General features: G+C 47.4%; 1 protein-coding gene and 1 long non-coding RNA gene across 4 annotated transcripts in view; one reads left to right on the top strand and one right to left on the bottom strand.

The window, feature by feature from the left end:
• Nucleotides 1–831: 831 nt before the first annotated feature.
• The window catches only part of LOC114603026 (uncharacterized), a 33,978-nt gene continuing 17,669 nt past the window's right edge, over nucleotides 832–17,140 (bottom strand). The window contains exons 3-5 of one of the 3 annotated variants that reach the window (XM_077932446.1): nucleotides 8,852–8,978; nucleotides 3,584–5,428; nucleotides 832–3,436 (exon numbers count right to left, since the gene is read on the bottom strand). In XM_077932446.1, coding sequence (XP_077788572.1) covers nucleotides 3,597–5,428; nucleotides 8,852–8,978 — 1,959 coding nt within the window. In that variant the 3' untranslated portion in view covers nucleotides 832–3,436; nucleotides 3,584–3,596. Of the gene's footprint in view, nucleotides 5,429–8,851; nucleotides 8,979–17,140 lie in introns of all 3 variants that reach the window. The other 2 variants (XM_077932445.1, XM_077932447.1) reach the window with 2 other exon arrangements.
• LOC114603044 (uncharacterized) lies at nucleotides 13,654–17,032 on the top strand. The gene is made up of 2 exons (XR_013393796.1): nucleotides 13,654–14,359; nucleotides 15,547–17,032. It is a non-coding gene; the product is annotated as an uncharacterized LOC114603044 (long non-coding RNA).

The raw sequence follows: 17,140 nt of genomic DNA on the forward strand, positions 1-17,140 counted from the left end.
CATAATACCATAATACAGGCTGCGAAACAACTGTACTAAAGATGGCCAATGCATATTTCTCACTGTGCTGGAAGAAAGTGACAATTGCCGCAGGGTTCTGTCCTGGGCCTGTTGCTGTTGTTCAATGCCTTTATTAGACAACTTGGACAGAAGAGTTGAGGGGACGCTCATCAGAGTTGCAATGACACCAAACTAGGAGGAGTAGCTAATGCCACAGAAGAAAGAATCAGGATTCAACGTGAGATTAACAGGTTGGAGACCTGGGCACAAGCTAACAAAAGGAATTTCAACAGGGACATACGTAAAGTTCTGCACTTGGCAGGAAGAGGCTGATGCACAAATATAAGATGGGCACCTCAAAGGACATCTAGTCCAACCCCCTGCAGTGCAGGAATCTCAACTCAATGAGAGATGGCCATCCAACTTCTGCTTAAAAACCTCCTAGGAAGAAGAGGCCACCACCTTCTGACAGAGTCTCTTCCACTGTTTCTTCTGTTCTTACTGTCAAAGAGATCTTTCTGAATTTTAATCAGAATCTCCATTCCTGTTATCTTGAAGCCGTTGGTTCGGATCCCACCCTCCAGAGCAGGAGAAAAGAAGGAGCCCCACCAATTTGCAGCTTGGAGGCGCTGGAAGAGGAAGCTCTGTGAACCTCTCTACCCATGATGTGAACCACCCTGGCATCTTCAGATCAAGGGCACTGCACAAATTTAATAGCTACAGAAATAATAAAGTATGTTACCTGCTTGTGTGGTAAGAATTTGCTTCTACGCCAGCAGTTTGTTACACATGTAAGGGAACATCCGAAATAAAAACACGGGACCAAGGCAATGAGAGCAAACTCAGAGTCCTGCAGGGACCCAGTTTATTCAAACTATTGCAGTCGGACAGCCTTGCTATCCAGTTCTTCAGCAGAAGGGCTGGTTCGAAAAGGCTGCCAGGAGGCATATTAGAAGAAAGCTTATATACACAGCACACAAAGACTCATAAAATGCCACAACAATCTTCCACTTGAATCAAGAAACGTCACAAGTCATGGGACGCGTGGCTCAATGTGGATATCGACTCCTCTGAAATTACCTTGGGGTGTCCCAGAGTGCCCAGGTCATTTATGTCTCATATTTTGCGCCGTTCCCTTGGCAACCAGACCCATGGTGGGGCTGTTGATGGTCCTACCCCCTAACTTACTTTCCTGTTCCCAAAACATGTCAAAGACATCATCTGCCCTTCTAGGGTCTGATAAGGCTGGAAGTAGGCAACTTACACATGACAACTTTACACAGAGTAGGAGGGTGAAATGAGGTTTACAAAATGCAGGCATACAAAAACCAAGCCTAATTCATCCTATCTAAAAGGCTGGATGTGATTAATACTAGGACACTTTGACCAAAATCAAAATCTATAATATCTAATATTCAATCAACTATCACATTTTTTACACTAAGTCCTTCCTAGGAAAGTTCAGCATGGACAGCAACCTCATCAGTGTCACCCAATCTCTCTTATCCCTCTCTCCAGGCATGACATGAAGAAGGAATTCAACACCTTGGCCAAGAACTTGAAATTCACAGCTCTGGGTACGTAGCAGGTATTACTATGGGGCACCAGATGTGGCAAAGAACCCAGCTGCAACCATTACCTCATATGAACTAAGGTAAAAGGTAAAGGTACCCCTGCCCGTACAGGCCAGTCTTGCCAGACTCTAGGGTTATGCGCCCATCTCACTTAAGAGGCCGGGGGCCAGCGCTGTCCAGAGACACTTCCGGGTCACGTGGCCAGCGTGACGAAGCTGCTCTGGCGATCCAGCACCAGCACAGCACACGGAAACGTCGTTTACCTTCCCACTAGAAACCGGTACCTATTTATCTACTTGCACTTAGGGGTGCTTTCGAAATGCTAGGTGGGCAGGAGCTGGGACCGAAAGATGGGAGCTCACCCTGTCGTGGGGATTCGAACCACTGACCATGCGATCGGCAAGCCCTAGGCACTGAGGTTTTTTTTTAATATATATATATATATCGATTTTTATTAGAGTTTGGAAATTACAGGGGGAAAAAGAAAAAAGATATAACAGTCAAAAAGAAAAAAGCAAAAGCAATACACATAGAAAAGCATCAAAAACAGCAAAATAGAAAAAAGAAATAATAATAATATAAAAAACAACAACAACAACAAGTCAAACCTTTGCATCACTTACTTACATTCACTTATTTCCTTGACCTCCTCACACCTCCCATTTTTGTATTCTAATTAAGATTGATATTTCAGCAAATCCTTCCAACCTTGTTTTTATCTTAATTTATCTTGGTATACTATATTTTTACATTCTCTCTCTCACCAATTCATTTTTACTTAATCCATTATATCTTTTCTGCAAAAATCGCATATCTTTCCTTTCCCAACCTCTTTCTAACAATCCTTAATTTTACAATATTTTTGAAGATAAACTTTAATTTTTTTCCAATCTTCTTCCACCGACTCTTCTCCTTGGTCCCAGATTCTGCCAGTCATCTCAGCCAATTCCATGTAGTCCATCACCTTCATCTGCCATTCTTCCCGGGTGGGTAAATCTTGTGTTTTCCAGTGCTTTGCGATAAGTATTCTTGCTGTTGTTGTGGCGTACATAAAAAAAATTCCATCCTCCTTTCACACCAATTGGCCAACCATGCCCAGGAGAAAGGCCTCTGGTTTCTTCTGAAAGATATATTTAAATACCTTTTTCATTTCATTGTATATCATCTCCCAGAAAGCCTTAATCCTTGGGCACGTCCACCAAAGGTGAAAGAATGTACCTTCAATTTCTTTACACTTCCAACATTTATTATCGGGCAAGTGATAAATTTTTGCAAGCTTGACTGGTGTCATGTACCACCTGTAAATCATTTTCATAATATTCTCTCTTAAGGCATTACATGCCGTAAACTTGATACCTGTGGTCCATAACTGTTCCCAGTCAGCCACCATAATGTTATGTCCAACATCTTGTGCCCATTTAATCATAACAGATTTAACCATTTCATCCTGTGTATTCCATTTCAACAGCAAGTTATACATTCTTGACAAATTCTTAGTTTTAGGATCTAGCAATTCTGCTTCCAATTTTGATTTCTCCACCTGAAATTATCTGAATTATAGGTCTCCCTTATTTGATAATAGTGAAGTCTCCTAAAATTAAATCTGTATACAGCCACTACTGTCGTTTGCCCCCACTGTGAGTTCTTTGATGGCAAACAAGACGGGCCCTGTGGCTGAAGCTCTTTCCACATGCTTGCCACTTTTAGGGTTTCTCCCCTGTATGAATGCTCTGATGGGACATGACACTATCCATTTTTCTGAAGCTCTTTCCACACTTGTCACTGATAGGGTTTTTCTCATGGATTAACTCTTTGATGGGCCCTAAGATGGCATTTTTGAGTAAAGCTCTTTCCACACTAAAAGCACTGATAAGCACTGGTATCCGAAGAAGTGTGCATGCACACGAAAGCTCATACCAAGAACTAACTTAGTTGGTCTTTAAGGTGCTACTGGAAGGAATTTTTTTGTTTTGACTATGGCAGACCAACACGGCTACCTATCTGTAACTAGCACTGATAAGGTTACTCCCTTGTATGAATTCTTTGATGGGAAGTGAGTTTGCTGCTCCTATTGAAGCTGCTTCCACATTCCAAACATTTATAGGGTTTCTCCCCTGTATGAATTCTGTGATGGGTTGTGAGACTGGTGCCCTGGATGAAGCTCTTTCCACATTCTAAGCACTGATAGGGTTTCTCTCCTGTATGAATTCTTTGATGGGAAGTGAGAGTGCTGCTCCTACTGAAGCTCTTTCCACATTCCAAGCACTGGTATGGCTTCTCCCCTGTATGAATTCTTTGATGGACAGTGAGCTGGCCTTTGTTTATGAAGCTCTTTCCACATTCCAAGCACTGATGGGGTTTCTGCCCTGTGTGAATTATTTGATGGACAGTAAGCTGGCGTCTGTGAATGAAGCTCTTTCCACATTCCAAGCACTGATAAAGTTTCTCTCCCGTATGAATTCTTTGATGGGCCATGAACTCGCCTTTGTGAATGAAGCTCTTTCCACATTCCAAGCAATGATAAGGTTTCTCCCCTGTATGAATTCTTTGATGGGAAGTGAGCTTGGACCTCTCATTGAAGCTCTTTCCACATTCCAAGCACTGATAGGGTTTCTCTCCTGTATGAATTCTCTGATGGACAGTAAGATTGCGTCTCTGAATGAAGCTCTTTCCACATTCCAAACATTTATAGGGTTTCTCCCCTGTATGAATTCTCTGATGGAAAGTAAGATTGCGTCTGTCAATGAAGCTCTTTCCACATTCCAAGCACTGAAAGTGTTTTCCCCCTGTATGAATTCTTTGATGGGTTGTGAGACTGGCGCTCTGGGTGAATCTCTTTCCACATTCCAAACATTTATAGGGTTTCTCCCCTGTATGAATTCTCTGATGGGAAGTGAAACACTCTCTTCGACTGAAGCTCTTGTCACATTCTTGGCACTGATAGGGTTTCTCTGTTGTATGAATTATTTGATGGGACATAAGTTGGCCTTTTAGAATGAAGCTCTTTCCACACTCCCAGCACTGATACGGTTTCTCCCCTGTATGAATTCTTTGGTGGGAAGTTAAACTGCTCTTTTGACTGAAGCTCTTTCCACATTCCAAGCACTGATAAGGTTTCGCCCCTGTATGAATTCTTTGGTGGGAAGTTAAACTCTCCTTTGTTCTGAAGCTCTTTCCACACTCTTGGCACTGGTATGGTTTCTCCCCTGTATGAATTCTTTGGTGGGAAGTTAATCTGTCCTTTTTTCTGAAGCTCTGCCCACAATCTTGGCACTGATAAGGTTTTTCCATTGTATGAATTCTCTGATGGACAGTGACCTTGTATCTCTGACGGAACCTCTTTCCACATTCCAAGCACTGGTAGGGTTTCTCCCCTGTATGAATTCTTTGATGAGTCCTGAGCTGGGAGCTCTGAGTGAATGTCTTATCACATTCCAAGCACTGATATGGCTTCTCCCCTGTATGAATATTTTGATGGACACTTAGTTGGTGGCTGTGACTGAAGCTCTTTCCACACTCCAAGCACTGATAGGGTTTCTCTCCTGTATGAATTCTTTGATGGGAAGTGAGATTGCTGCTCTTATTGAAGCTCTTTCCACATTCCAAACATTTATAGGGTTTCTCCCCTGTATGAATAAGTTGATGAACAGTAAGCTGGCCTCGGCGACTGAAGCTCTTTCCACATTCCAAGCACTGATGGGGTTTCTTCTCAAGTGGATTTATTTGATGGGAAGTGGAATGGGAGCTCTGACTGAAGCCCTCTCCACAGTCTGAATCCTGATATGGCTCCTCCACTGTGTGGATTTCGTTGTGGTCTCCCTCGTTCTTCATCTCCAGTTCATCACCACCTGCAACTACGTGGCAAACAGATTAAAGCCTCAGGAATAATAATGATAATGATGATGATGATGATGATGATAATAATAATAATAATAATAATAATAATAATAATAATAATAATAATTTATTTGTACCCCAGCCACTCTGGTCGGCTTCCAACAAAGATTTAAAAATACATTAAAATTTCAGACATTAGAAAACTTCCCTAAACAGGGCTGCCTTCAGATGTCTTCTAAATGTCACATAGTTTATCTCCTTGACATTTGATGGGAGGGCGTTCCACAGGGTGGGCTTATCACAGTGAAGGAACCACTAGCAGGCCCTTGGCACTGGACTTCAGTATCCGGGCAGAACAATGGGGGTGGAGACACTCCTTCAGGTAAACTGGGCTGAGGTCATTTAAGGCTTTCAAGGTCAGCACCAGCACTTTGAGTTGTGCTCGGAAACATACTGGGAGCCAATGTAGGCCTTTCAGGACCAGTGTAATGTGGTCTCAGCGGCCGCCCCCAGTCACCACTCTGGCTGCCGCATTCTGGATTAATTGCAGTTTCTGGGTCACCTTCAAAGATGAGAGCCGCAACCCCAGAGTCGGCCACGACTGGACTTAATGGTGATGGGTCCCTTTACCTTTAAAGATTTTTTTTTAAAGAATCGGTTTAATGATCGCCTCTTTCAGTGGGTCTGGGAAGGCTCCCTCACAGAAAGAAGCATTCACCACCCCGCAGAGCCCATCGCCCAGCCCTTCCCGGCTCGCTTTTATTAGCCAGGATGGGCAAGGATCAAGGAGACAGGTGGTTGGTTTTACTTGTCCAAGCAGCCTGTCCACATCCTCAGAGGTAACTGATTGAAATTGATCGCATATAACATGACTAGACAGGATTCTAGCACTCTCCCGCCCCAGCCCTGCTCCCACAATGGTGTCTACTTCCTTCCGAATCTGAGCAACTTTATCTGCAAAAAGCAATAGAGGCGGTGAAGAAAGTCTTCTTCGCCATCACTATCACCACTTGATAGGCTTGATGTTGAGCTCTAACCCGTGTCTGGTCTGATTCAGAATGAATTTTCTACCACCGGCACTCTAGCCATCTCAGATATCGTTTCCTCACCCTCAGCTCTGGAGAAAACCACAGGGCTGTCCGGGCTCCATGCAATCGGAGAGGGCACTTCGGAGCCAGACAGTCGATAGCCCTGGTTAACTCCGCATTCCAGCGGGCCACCAGGGAATCAGCTGAAAGGCCATCAACATGTGATGAAGCATCCCCTACCACTCTCTGGAAACCATTTGGATCCATTAAGTGGCGGGGGCGGACCATCTGAATTGGTCCCACCTCCCTGCAGAGGTGAATGGTTGCAGAGATGTCCAGTTGCACCAGCAAGTGATCTGACCATGGCACTTCAGTTGTTTCACTTTTAGCTAGTGTCAGATCACCCATGTCACTAGAGGTGAACACCAGGTCTAAGGCATGTGTTATGGGTTGGACCAAACTCATTCAGGGACAGCCCCATGGAGGCCATGCTTTTCACGACGTCCCAAGCAGCCCCTTGTAAGGTCGTGTCGGCGTGGATGTTAAAATCCCCCAGGACAACCAAGCTAGATGTCTCCAGGAGAACATCCACCACGACCTGAAGCAGCTCGGGCAGGGAATCCTTGGTGCAGCGGGGAGGTTGGTACACCAAAAGGAATCCTGTACTGCCCCTACCGCCCAACTTCCAGAACATGCACTCGGAGAACTGGGTCTTCCCAATAGGACACCTGGTGCGTGGATGTTAAAATCCCCTAGGACGACCAAGCTATTCCAGAATCCATCCAGTCAAGACCAGACCTGGAGGCAGAGATAATCTTCAAACAATAACTAAGCCTGCTTCCTCGGTAATGACATGTTCTGGTCTTAGCGTAACTCCTCCTCCTGCCCATGATCACTGAGATTGGATGTCCCAGTGCACCCCCCCCTCCCCGTGGAACTTGCCCCAGCCATTCTGTTGGATGGGGCCCACTCCCAGGCAGCCCTGATCCCGCCCCTTAAAAACAAAACACAAACTATACAACAACCAATAAAACAAAACAAAACAACGTTATACCTAAATGAATCCCCAACCAGATATCCTTTTAGAAGACATCTGAAGGCAGCCTTGTTTAGGGAAGCTTTTAATGTTTGATGGACTACTGTATTTTCAAATTTGTTGGAAGCTGCCCAGAGCAGCTGGGGAAACCCAGCCAGATGGGCGGGGTATAAAGTATATGTTGTTGTTGTTGTTGTTGTTATCCATTCCACCCCCCAACAGAGCAAGGGGGGGGGAGAAGAGGAAAAATAACATGCCACTGACTGCTTAAGGACATTTTAAAGCACATTAGATTAGACACTTGGAACAGGGAAGCAATAGCAGAAGAACTCCACCCTTCCCCAAGAGTTTCTTCCAGTGAGTCCAGCCCCACCCTCTGGGCACTGCAGCAGGAGTCCTTTTGTAGCTGAGAATGGGCGGGCCTGGCCCCCGTCCCCCAGGCCAGTTGGGAAAGGCCTTGGAGGGGAGCAGGCCCTGCAGTCCTCACCACAGCCGATGGTCCCAAATTAGGGAGCAGCGCTAATTAATGCTTGTGACAGGGAAAGAACTGAAGGGAGCTAGATGTGAGGTCTTCCTCCAGGGTTCACTGCCGGGGGTTCGAAAAGCCTGGTTATTTTCTGGGACGGATTTTCTTTGGCCCAATCATGGGATCTGTGCCATCTCCAATGTCACTCGTCTCTTTAGTCAGCCAAGGACAGAAAGAAAAACAGAAACAAAACATCTGACAGAAGCCACTTCAACTTCCTGAATCACTTTGAAGATACATTTGAGAAGGCCTGGGCAGTTTAGAGGAGCCTGGAAAAAATATGGATGGGGGGGGGGGCGTTTATCTGCCCTGGAGTAACTTCATCTGAGCAATTTCCCCCCTGCTCTGCACCTTGCACCTCTGGCGGCCCTGCCCCTATGAGGGGATGAGGGGCTGCTGATGGATGGAGTCTGAGGGGGAAGGAGAGCGGTCAGTGCTCCTCCTCCTCCTGTGCATGTGGCCAGATGCTTCCCAGCCCTGCTAGAGCCATGGCTGCTTTCCTGAGGCCCTTCCTCTGCTTCTGCCCCCATGAAGGGGCCCTGATGGGAGGCTGTGGGTCCTGCACACAGGCCAGCCCTTCAAGAGCAAAAGGGGGCCATCTTGGAGGGGGGTAGGCAAGATGATGATAATGATAATTTTATTATTTATGCTTTGAAAAGGCAGGACCGGAGGAAGAATATTCACAGGGAAAGCAGTCAACAGTCTTCCATCTAAGGCTGGCTGTGAGAGTGTTAACATCCCAGGTGCTGTGGGTGGCGCTGTTGAGCTCCATCGAAAAACCAGAGGTTCCTCCCATAGAGAGATGTCTTGAATTACAAAGCAGATAGGATGATCCCAGAGGGAGCCTTACCAAGAGAGGCCACAATCCCACGATTCTCCTCCATGACTTCCTTATGGAGAGCTCTCTGGTCAGGATCCAGCAACGCCCACTCCTCATCTGTGAAATGGACAGCTACATCTTCAAAGCACACTGGACCCTAAAAGAAAAAGGTTGTCCTCTTAGACCAAATAAAGGTTAACAGTTACACTTTGTTGGCTTCTGCCTCTTAATTGATGTCCTGTTTTAATGGGAATCTTTTTCTGCGCATTTTATGGATGCATATTTTGTAACTGAAGTAACTGAAAATTTAAACTAATTTTATCGCTTGAACCGTGGTTAAAAGGATTGATACAAATAGAAATTGTTTCCCTCTAGAGGGAGCCTTTGAAACTGTGACAAGAGTTGAGCTGGGGGAATCTCCAGCTGCAAGATAAAAAACCGTGAGAACCAGGGATTGACCTTGGATCGGCAAGAATGTCGACAGAAGAAGCCTTAGTGATTGCATTATGCAAGATAAGTGATTCATTGGAACAGCTCCACAAGAAGACCGATGTGATGACTATCAAAATTGATAACTGGGGACAAAAAGTGACTAATTTGGGACAAAAAGTGAACATCTATACAGAAACTATTCAGGAATCGATACAGGAATCTACTTTGACATGGCAAATTGTGGAAAAGGCGAGGGAGAAAGTTGTTGTTGTTGAACCTAAAGTAATACAAGTGGAGAGGGAGAGAGCCCCAGCCTTACAGAGGCAATTTGATGAAGATAAGTTGTTGCCTTCTATGACTGAATTTAGAGAAAGTCAGATTTTGAGGATTGGAGCCCCGCTTGGACTGGAGAAGGAAAGTTGGATAGATCCAACTTTCAGCCCCATGGTTTTCTTTGGAGCTGAGGGCGATGAAACAATCGCTGAGAGGGCTAGAGCGTCGGTGGCAAAAAACTCACTCCGAATCTGACCGGACACAGGTTAGAGCTCAATGTCGAGCCTACCAAGTGGCGATAGCGACGGCGAAGAAGACTTTCTTCACCGCCTCTATTGCATCTGCAGAAAATAGTAGCAGGAGACTCTTTCAGGTGGTTCGCAATTTAACGGAACCACCTTTACCACCGGGGCCTTGTAAAGACCCCAAGATCTCCTGCAACGATTTTGCAAAGTTTTTTGCAGATAAAATCACTCATATTCGGAAGGAGCTAGACACCACCGTGGGAGCACGGCTGGGGCGGGAGAGTGCTAGAGCTCTGTCTGGTCAAGTTGCATGGAATCAATTTCAATCCGTTACCCCCGAGGATGTGGACAGGCTGCTTGGACGCGTGAAACCAACCACCTGTCTCCTTGATCCTTGCCCATCCTGGCTAATAAAAGCAAGCCGGGAAGGGCTGGGCGATGGGCTCTGCGGGGTGGTGAATGCTTCCCTCTGTGAGGGAACATTCCCAGATCCGCTGAAAGAGGCGGTCATTAAACCGCTTCTTAAAAAACCATCTTTAGACCCGGCCAGTATGGCCAACTATCGCCCAGTCTCAAATCTTCCATTCTTGGGCAAGGTGATTGAGCGTGTGGTTGCTGAACAACTCCAGGCACGCCTGGAGGATGCGGACCATTTGGATCCCTTCTAATCGGGGTTCAGGCCTCACCATGGGACTGAAACTGCCTTGGTCGTGCTGGTCGATGATCTCCGGCAAGCTAGGGACAAAGGTGAGAGCTGTTTCCTAGTTCTGCTGGATCTCTCAGCGGCCTTTGATACAATCGACCATAACATCCTTCTGGAGCGTCTAGAGGGGCTGGGAGCTGGGGGCACTGTTATACAGTGGTTCCGCTCCTTCCTCCTGGGCCGTGTTCAGAAAGTGGTGGTGGGGGATGAGTGTTCAGACCCCTGGGCCCTCACTTGTGGGGTGCCTCAGGGTTAGGTCCTCTCCCCCATGCTTTTTAACATCTATATGAAGCTGCTGGGAGAGATCATCAGGGGGGTTTGGACTGGGTGTCCATCAATATGCAGATGATACCCAGCTCTACCTCTCTTTCAAATCAGAACCAGTGAAGGCGGTGAAGGTCCTGTGTGAGTGTCTGGAGGCAGTTAGAGGATGGATGGCGGCTAATGGATTGAGGTTGAATCCTGACAAGACAGAAGTACTGTTTTTGGGGGACAGGGGGCGGGCTGGTGTGGAGGACTCCCTGGTCCTGAATGGGGTAACTGTGCCCCTGAAGGACCAGGTGCGCAGCCTGGGAGTCATTTTGGACTCACAGCTGTCCATGGAGGCACAGGTCAATTCTGTATCCAGGGCAGCTGTCTACCAGCTCCATCTGGTACGTAGGCTGAGACCCTACCTGCCTGCGGACTGTCTCCCCAGAGTGGTGCATGCTCTGGTTTTCTCCCACTTGGACTACTGCAATGCGCTCTACGTGGGGCTACCTTTGAAGGTGACCCGGAAACCACAATTAATCCAGAATGCGGCAGCTAGACTGGTGACTGGGGGCAGCCGCCGAGACCACATAACACCGGTCTTTAAAGACCTACATTGGCTCCCAGTACGTTTCCGAGCACAATTCAAAGTGCTGGTGTTGACCTTTAAAGCCCTAAACAGCCTCAAAGGCCCAGTATACCTGAAGCTCCACCCCCATCGTTCTGCCCGGACGCTGAGGTCCAACACCGAGGGCCTTCTGGCGGTTCCCTCATTGCGAGAAGCAAAGCTACAGGGAACCAGGCAGAGGGCCTTCTCGGTAGTGGCGCCTGCCCTGTGGAACCCACTCCCATCAGATGTCAAAGCGATAAATAACTATCTGACATTCAGAAGACATCTGAAGGCAGCCCTGTTCAGGGAAGTTTTTAATCTGTGATATTTTAGTGTATTTTTGGTTTCTATGGAAGCCGCCCAGAGTGGCTGGGGAAACCCAGCCAGATGGGCGGGGTACAAATTATTATTATTATTATTATTATTATTATTATTATTATTATTATTATCCCCCCATGCAGGAGGAGATTGGAGTTGTGGGGACCTTCAGATTTGTTGGGATTTTGAAACACGTCCTGAAATATCTTTTGGATTTTAGTTTTAACAACGGAGATTTGGCTGACCTGTTGAGAAGGAATAAAAACATTGCTAAGTCGGAGCTTCCCCGAGACCTACTCTTCAGCATCAAAGGAAGGAAATTAAGAACAAGATCAGCAGAAGACAAAGTAAAGTGCATGTATAAATATGAAGAAGATCTGCAGAAGGGACTTGGAAAAGAGTTAAGAGCCTTGGACAGAAGATCACCAGGTTGATGGACTAGATGGAATTGACGGAAAGGACTGGCAGAATCCGAGACCAGGGAGAAGAGACGTGGAAGAAGATTGGAAAAAGACTAAAGTTTATTTATAGAAATACTGTAAAATTAACGAGTGTTAGAAAAATGTTGGAATGAAATTATATGGCTTTAGTAGAAATGTTATAAGGAGTTAAGCACAAATAAGTATTATAGTATTAATGGAAAATAAGGTTAAAATAGGTTAAGAAAATTATATGACAGAAAATAGAGAAAGATGGAAAGGAATTGCTGAAACAATTAACAGAAGTGGAATACAAAAAGGGAGGTGAGAGGAGGTCGATAAAACAAGGGAATGAAAGATAGGGCATTGAAATGGTATGATGTATGTTTTTAAATTGTTTTTGCTTTGTTTTGTTTAGTCTAATGTGTTAATGTTGCGTTGTGTATTGTTTATATATTGTATTGTATTTTCTTTCTTTTGCTTCTTCTTCTTCTTTTCTTCTTCTTCTCTTTTTCTTCTTTTTTGTAATGTTTAAAAGTAATAAATATTATTTCTTTTTTAAAAAAGGAAGACACAAAGATCACCAGTTTTGAAGCAATGATTCTTCAACATCAGCTTCGTTGGACTGGTCATGTTGTCAGGATGCCTGATGATTTTCTTTCAAAACAACTACTCTATTCCGAACTTAATGAGACGCAAGTGGCGCTGTGGGTTAAACCACAGAACCTAGGACTTGCCGATCAGAAGGTCGGAGGTTCGAATCCCCACGACGGGGTGAGCTCCCATTGCTCTGTCCCTGCTCCTGCCAACCTAGCATTCGAAAGCACGTCAAAGTGCAAGCAGATAAATAGGTACCACTCCAGCGGGAAGGTAAACGGTGTTTCCGTGCGCTGCTCTGGTTCGCCAGAAGCGGCTTAGTCATGCTGGCCACATGACCCAGAAGCTGGACGCCGGCTCCCTTGGCCACTAAAGCGAGATGAGCGCCGCAACCCCAGAGTCGGCTACGACAGGACCTAACAGTCAGGGGTCCCTTTACCTTTTATTCCGAACTTTGAAATGGAAAGCGTAATGCTGGTGGTCAAAATAGGTTCAAAGACTCTCTCAAGGCAAATCTTTAAGAAGTAGTATAAACACCGACAACTGGGAAACACTGGCCTGCGAGCGCCCCAGTTGAGGAACAGCCTTGACCAAAGGCTCGAACTCAGGACGCAAGGGAGAAACGTGCTAGGAGGAAGGCACACTTGGCAAATCCACAACGTGATCGGCTCCAGCCCGGAAACCAATGTCCCCACTGTGGAAGGAGGTGTGGATCCAGAACTGGCCTCCACAGTCACTTACGGACTCACTGTTAAAACCGTGTTCGTGGAAGACCATCTTACTCGGCTACCAGGGATCGCCCAAGAAGAAGAAGATAAACCCCCCCCCCGCCCCCTCCCCGGCAAACCTGGGACTTGCCCCCTTCTCCCCCCTGCGCCCTATGGGGAAGAGAGAGGAGACTTACAAGATCCCAAAGGTGCCACCGACGCAGCTCCTGCAAAGGAGACGAAAACCTCCCCCTGGAAGAGAGGAAATCGGGGGGGGGGCGGGGGGCGGGAGGGGATTTCCTCGGGAGGACCTCGTCCCCCCCCCTTATTTCCTGTCCTCTCTAGGAATGCAGCTCAGTTCCTTTTAACCCTTGCAAGGCGGAGCACTTCAGACTCACATCCTCTCTATTCCGGAGCCCGGGAGGAGCCTCGTACTTTGCAGACGCGTCGAGGCGCCTTATTTGCGGAGACCGAAATGAATCCCAAGGGGGCGGGAGACCCAGGACGCCCAAAGGGGGAAGAGAAAGGAGACTCACCGGATCCCCGAAGGCGCCCCCGAGGCAGCACTCGCGGAGCAGAGAGACAACAGCCCCCCCCCCCTTGCAGGAAGGGAGGGGGAGGAAGGGTCTTTGGCTTCTGGGGGACGTGGCCCCCTTTATTCCCAGTCCTCTCTCGGAATCCAGCCCAGTTCCTTTGAACCCTGGGCGAGCCGGGCTCCTCCCCCTCCCTCTGCAAAGCAGGAGCCCCGGCATCGCAGCCCCCGGGGGGGGCGTATTTGCATCCCTCCCACCATCACCAAAGCGTCACGAACTCGTCACAAAAGAGGAGTCATCCCAGCTCCCCCCCCCCCCCCCGCCAGTCATCCAGCTCCCTCCGCCTTGGAAGGAGCTGCTTCCCCAAAGAGCAAGAACGGGATTCACACCTCCTCCCAGTCGCGAGGCCTTCCTGCGCTTCTCCTCTGGAAGGATCCGGATTACTGCCTGGGGTATGGGCTGCCTCCTGGGGCGAAGCTGGATTCCCCCTAAGGGCAAAGGACCTTTTGCTTGAGGGAGGGAGGGGAGCCCTGGATCGCCCTGTCTTTCTGTCTTGCAAGAAACAAGGAAACAGGAGGATGCGTTGTATCCGCTGTTGCTACATTTTGTAGCGCGCTTACACCTCCTCCCAGTCGCGAGGCTTTCCTGCGCTTCTCCTCTGGAAGGATCCGGATTCACTTCTGCATCCCGAGGGGTTTCTGCCTGGGGTGTGGGCTGCCTCCTGGGGCGAAGCTGGATTCCCCCCTAAGGCAAAGGACCTTCTGCTTGAGGGAGGGCAGCCCTGGATTCCTGTTTCTGTCTTGAATCTGCAGAGGAAACATTGTATCCGCTCTTGCTACATTTTGTAGCGCGCTTCTTCCCCGCTTTCTGCTCTCGGTTTCTTGCGCTCAAAGCGTCGCGCAAAAGAGCCGAGCTCTCCTGGCGGATCGCGCGCTCCAGAGACGGGGCTGCTGCTTCTTGACTTCGGATTGGCTGCCTGTCACCTTTGGACGATGCCCATTGGTCAGCGATGGTTCTTTGAGAAATCCTGATGTTTCATCGAGGGGTTTCGGGACTCCATTGAAGGGTTTACAAGCCTCTTGGCTGCAGATCACTAGGAGGGGAGTTAATAGGTGGAGGGGGCCACTCTGGCTCGTCGTCCTGCGTGGGTGAAAGGGATTTGGGGTGTTTGGATGGCCTCTTAGTCCCCGGCTCTACCAACAGCTCGAGGGGTGAAAGGCCCGGAGGGGTCGCCTGAGGTCCCCCCCCCCCCCCCCGCCCCACAACAAGGCTGCTTTGTTGTCCTGCAAGAGGCCAGGAGTGTCTATGCAAGGCCGTCCTCCGGGCGGTCCTTCTCCTCCTTTATTTCAACCCCTCATCCCCAGGGGCCTGAGCACTGGATCCCACCCCCTACCCCCTAGCAATGGAACGGGTTTCAGATATATATCTGATACAAAAGTATCCAGCTTGCCTGTGGGGCAGGTGGGGGAACATAATGGAACCCTCTTGCAGGCCCCACGGCCTCCTCCGGGGAAGGGGTCCTGGTGTTCTGGGACTCCCAGCTGCTCTCTTGTGAGTACGCAGTCTAGCAGAGTAAAAGCAGCGCAGACGGAGGTGAGGAGGTATCTGGCCATACCGACTTTATTTCTACTAATTACAGATTAAAGAACGGAACACGTATGAGAGGAGCAGCTCTCATACAGACATCCTGTCTCGTCGCAGAAAGAAAAAGTGCAATAGCACCAGAGACGGAATTCACACAGACTGGATTCCTTCCTCACAGAACAGAAAGGAAAAAAGAATCAGATGGTCCTTGCAATGGGAGGAGTGAAATGCTAACAGAATGTGTGTATTGTAGCATATCTGATGTTGTCTTCTGCTTATAAATATGTTACTGCCAGAAAGTTCTTTCTGAAGTTTAATAGGAATCTCCATTCCTGTTATCTTGAAGCCGTTGGTTCGGATCCCACCCTCCAGAGCAGGAGAAAAGAAGGAGCCCCACCAATTTGCAGGTTGGAGGCGCTGGAAGAGGAAGCACTGTGAACCTCTCTACCCATGATGTGAACCACCCTGGCATCTTCAGATCAAGGGCACTGCACAAATTTAATAGCTATAGAAATAAGAAAGTACGTTACCTGCTTGTGTGGTAAGAATTTGCTTCTATGTCAGCAGTTTGTTACACAGGTAAGGGAACATCTGAAATAAAAACACGGAACCAAGAGAAGGAGAGCAAACTCAGAGTCCTGCAGGGACCCAGTTTATTCAAACTATTGCAATAGGACAGCCTTGCTATCCAGTTCTTCAGCAGAAGGGCTGGTTTGAAAAGGCTGCCAGGAGGCATATTAGAAGAAAGCTTATATACACAGCACACAAAGACTCATAAAATGCCACAACACTCTTCCACTTGCATCAAGAAACATCTCAGGTCATGAGATGCATGGCTCAATGTGGATATCGACTCCTCTGAAATTACCTTGGGGTGTCCCAGAGTGCCCAGGTCATTTGGGTCTCATATGTTTCACTTTGACACCATGCCCATGGCAACCAGGACTTCCATGGGACTGTTGATTTTCCTATCCCCTATCTTACTTTCCTGTTCCAAACATGTCAAAGACCTTTGAGGAGAGGTGTGAGTTCTCACACGGATGCCAGCTCAACACAGATCTCTCTCCCAAAACATCATCTGCCCTTCTAGGGTCTGATAAGGATGGAAGCGGTAGGAAACTTACACAGGACAACTTTACAGGAGGGTGGAATGAGGGTTACAAAATGCAGGCATACAAAAATCAAGCCTAATGCATCCTATCTAAAAGGCTGGATGCAATTAATACTAGGACACTTTGACCAAAATCAAAATCTATAATATCTAATTTTCAATCAACTATCACAATTTTTACACCAAGTCCTTCCAAGAAAAGATCAACATTGACAGCAAACTCATCAGTGTCACCCAATCTCTCTTATCCCTCTCTAAAGGCATGACGTGAAGAAGGAATTCAACACCTTGGCGAAGGACTTTCAAGTCACAGTTCTGGGTATGTAGTAGGAATTACTATGGGGCACCAGATGTGGCAAAGAACCCAGCTGCAACCATTACCTCATATGAACTAAAGTCTCCTAAAATTAAATCTGTATACAGCCACTACTGTCGTTTGTCCCCAATGTGAGTTCTTTGATGGCAAACAAGACGGGCCCTGTGGCTGAAACTCCACACTCCAAGCACTGATAAGGTTATTCCCTTGTATGAATTCTTT

Source organism: Podarcis muralis, chromosome 7 (assembly GCF_964188315.1).
Source record: "Podarcis muralis chromosome 7, rPodMur119.hap1.1, whole genome shotgun sequence".
NCBI classification, from domain to species: domain Eukaryota; kingdom Metazoa; phylum Chordata; class Lepidosauria; order Squamata; family Lacertidae; genus Podarcis; species Podarcis muralis.